Here is a 2,533-nt window from a genome sequence, read left to right as displayed (position 1 = left end):
GCCAATGAAAAACGAATGGATCACAACAGAACATTGTCAATGTAATTGTTTAAGATGAACTCCCTAGGTTGGAAGGCACTCAAAAATACAGTGGCTACAGCACTGGTCTTTAGCATACCAACAGTCCTGAAGATGACACAGAACTGAGCCACTCGCTATGGGTCGGAGCCAACTTGACAGCAGCTAACACCAACTAAAGGACAAAAGGTTTTACTTAGAAAAAAAAAATCTCATGCATTGCAATAAAAGTCCTATAACCTGTTGTTTTTGAGTTGATTCCAACTCATGGCGATACCATGTGTGTCAGAGTAAAACTGTGTTCCATAGAGTTTTCATTACCTGATTTTTTGGAAGAGAAGCACTTAGCAGAAAACAAAGAATAAAGACAATTGCAGAATTTACTCTCCAGACTTGCCCTTCCCTAATACCTTCATGAATGCTCTGGTCACTTCTTTGTTGCGGAGGCTGTAGATGAGGGGATTAAGCATGCGAGTAAGGATGGTGTAGAAGATGGACACCATCTTGTCCTGGGTGGGGGAACGATTAGAAGTGGGCCGGATATATACAAACAAGACTGTTCCATAGTACATTCCAACCACCATGAGGTGGGAGGAACAGGTGGTGAAAGCTTTGTGGCGAGCCTCCCCAGATCCCATGCGAATGACAGCCAGAAGGACTCTAGTATAGGAAACAATGATGAATACTACAGGGATAACAATCATTACTATACAGCAGATAAAGAGAACCATTTCAAATGTTGATGTGTCATTGCACACGTGGCTTAGCAAAGAAGGAAAATCACAAAAGAAGTGAGCTATTTCCCGGGACCCACAATAGGAGAAAGAAAATGTTGCTGCAGCATTAATGACACCATCGGAAGATCCCAGAATCCAGGAAGAGGCAACCATAAGCCCACAAATTTTAAGACTCATGAGACTGGGGTATCTTGGAGGATGGCAAATGGCAACATAGCGGTCATAGGCCATTACAGTTAATAGGAAGCACTCACAGCTAAGCAGTGATGCATAGAAAAAAATTTGTGTGGCACAGCCTGTCACAGAAATGGTTGTTCTGCCAGACAAGTAATTGAAGGCCATCTTGGGTACCATGGTACAGATCAGCATGAGGTCCATGAGGGACAGCTGACTGAGGAGGAAGTACATGGGGGTGTGGAGCTGGGTGTCCAGGTATATGAGAAAAATCATGGTAGTATTTCCCATTAGGGCCACTGTGAAGACGCCCAGGACCAGAGAGAAGAGGAAGATGTGGGTAGGGCTGTGATCAAAGATTCCTAGAAGGATGAATTCTGAGCTGAAGGTCTGATTCTCCCACATCATCATTAATAAGTCCGTTATCTAGAACGACAAAAAAGAACATCAGTTCATTAATATGGTAAACGTCTACCCAATGCCTTATAAAGCACATGGTTCTAGTAAATTCTGTAAGTCAGTGATCAATATGGAATGAACAAGATTAGGAAACTCAAAGAACAAGAACTATAGAATCAGAGAGAAATATAATCTGTCAGCATTGCTTCACTTTTGAAATTGCAGAACTTGTCTGAAGTTTACCTTCTGAGCATTTTTTTTTCTCGTTTGAAAAATCAGAATAATAATATTCATGTTATACAATTCATGGACTATATGAAGAAGAATGGGGCATCAAGATTGGAGGAAAACCCATTAACAACCTGTGTTATGTAGATGACATAACCTTACTTGCTGAAAGTGAAGAGAACTTGAAGTGCTTACTGATGAATATCAAAGACTACAGCCTTCAGTCTGGATTATACTTCAGCATAAGGAAAACAAAAATCCTCACAAATGGAATAAGCAACACTATGATAAACAGAGAAATGACTGAAAGATTCAAGGATTTTATTTTACTTGGATCCACAATCAACCAACGGAATCAGCAGTCAAGAAAGCAAATGATGCATTGCATTGGACAAATCTGCTGCAAAAGACCTCTTTAAAGTGTTAAAAAGCAACGATGTCACCTTGAAGACTAAGGTGTGCCTGACCCAAGCCACAGTGTTGTCAATCACCTCATATGCATGGGAAAGCTGAACAGTGAATAAGGAAGACTGAAGAAGGATTGACACCTTTGAATTATGATATTGGCAAAGAATATTGAATATACCATGGACTGCCAGAAGAATGAACAAATCTGTCTCGGAAGAAGTACAACCAGAATGCTCCTTAGAAGGAAGGATGACTGGTGAGGTTACATGTCACATACTTTGGACATGTTATCATGGGAGATCGATCTCTGGAGAAGGATACCATGCTTTGTAGAGGGTCAGCAAAAAAGAGGAAAGCCCTTAAGACGTATTGATACAGTGGCTGCAACAATGGACTAAAGCATAAAAAAGATTATGAAGATGGCACAGGACTGGGCAGTGTTTTGTCCTGTTGCACATATGGTCACTATGAGTCAGAATCAATTCGATGACTCCTAACAACAACAACAACAACATGATTGATGTAGGTCTTACAAACAGGAACTTCTCAAAAGCAAAGACAGTGTCTGA

General features: G+C 40.7%; 1 protein-coding gene across 1 annotated transcript; it reads right to left on the bottom strand.

Annotated features, from left to right (window-relative positions):
• Positions 1-398: 398 nt before the first annotated feature.
• LOC126070441 (olfactory receptor 2M3-like) lies at positions 399-1,340 on the bottom strand. The gene has a single exon (XM_049874642.1). It carries the CDS (start codon positions 1,338-1,340, stop codon positions 399-401), a length of 942 nt encoding a protein of 313 aa, XP_049730599.1.
• Positions 1,341-2,533: the final 1,193 nt, after the last annotated feature.

Source organism: Elephas maximus, chromosome 2 (genome assembly GCF_024166365.1).
Source record: "Elephas maximus indicus isolate mEleMax1 chromosome 2, mEleMax1 primary haplotype, whole genome shotgun sequence".
NCBI classification, from domain to species: domain Eukaryota; kingdom Metazoa; phylum Chordata; class Mammalia; order Proboscidea; family Elephantidae; genus Elephas; species Elephas maximus.
Note: the sequence above shows the minus strand (reverse complement) of the source record. Positions and strands in the feature narration are given on the sequence as shown.

Excerpts from the sequence above, each read along its gene's own strand:
- LOC126070441 (XM_049874642.1), bottom strand. The coding sequence starts at position 1,340 with ATGATGATGTGGGAGAATCAGACCTTCAGCTCAGAATTCATCCTTCTA.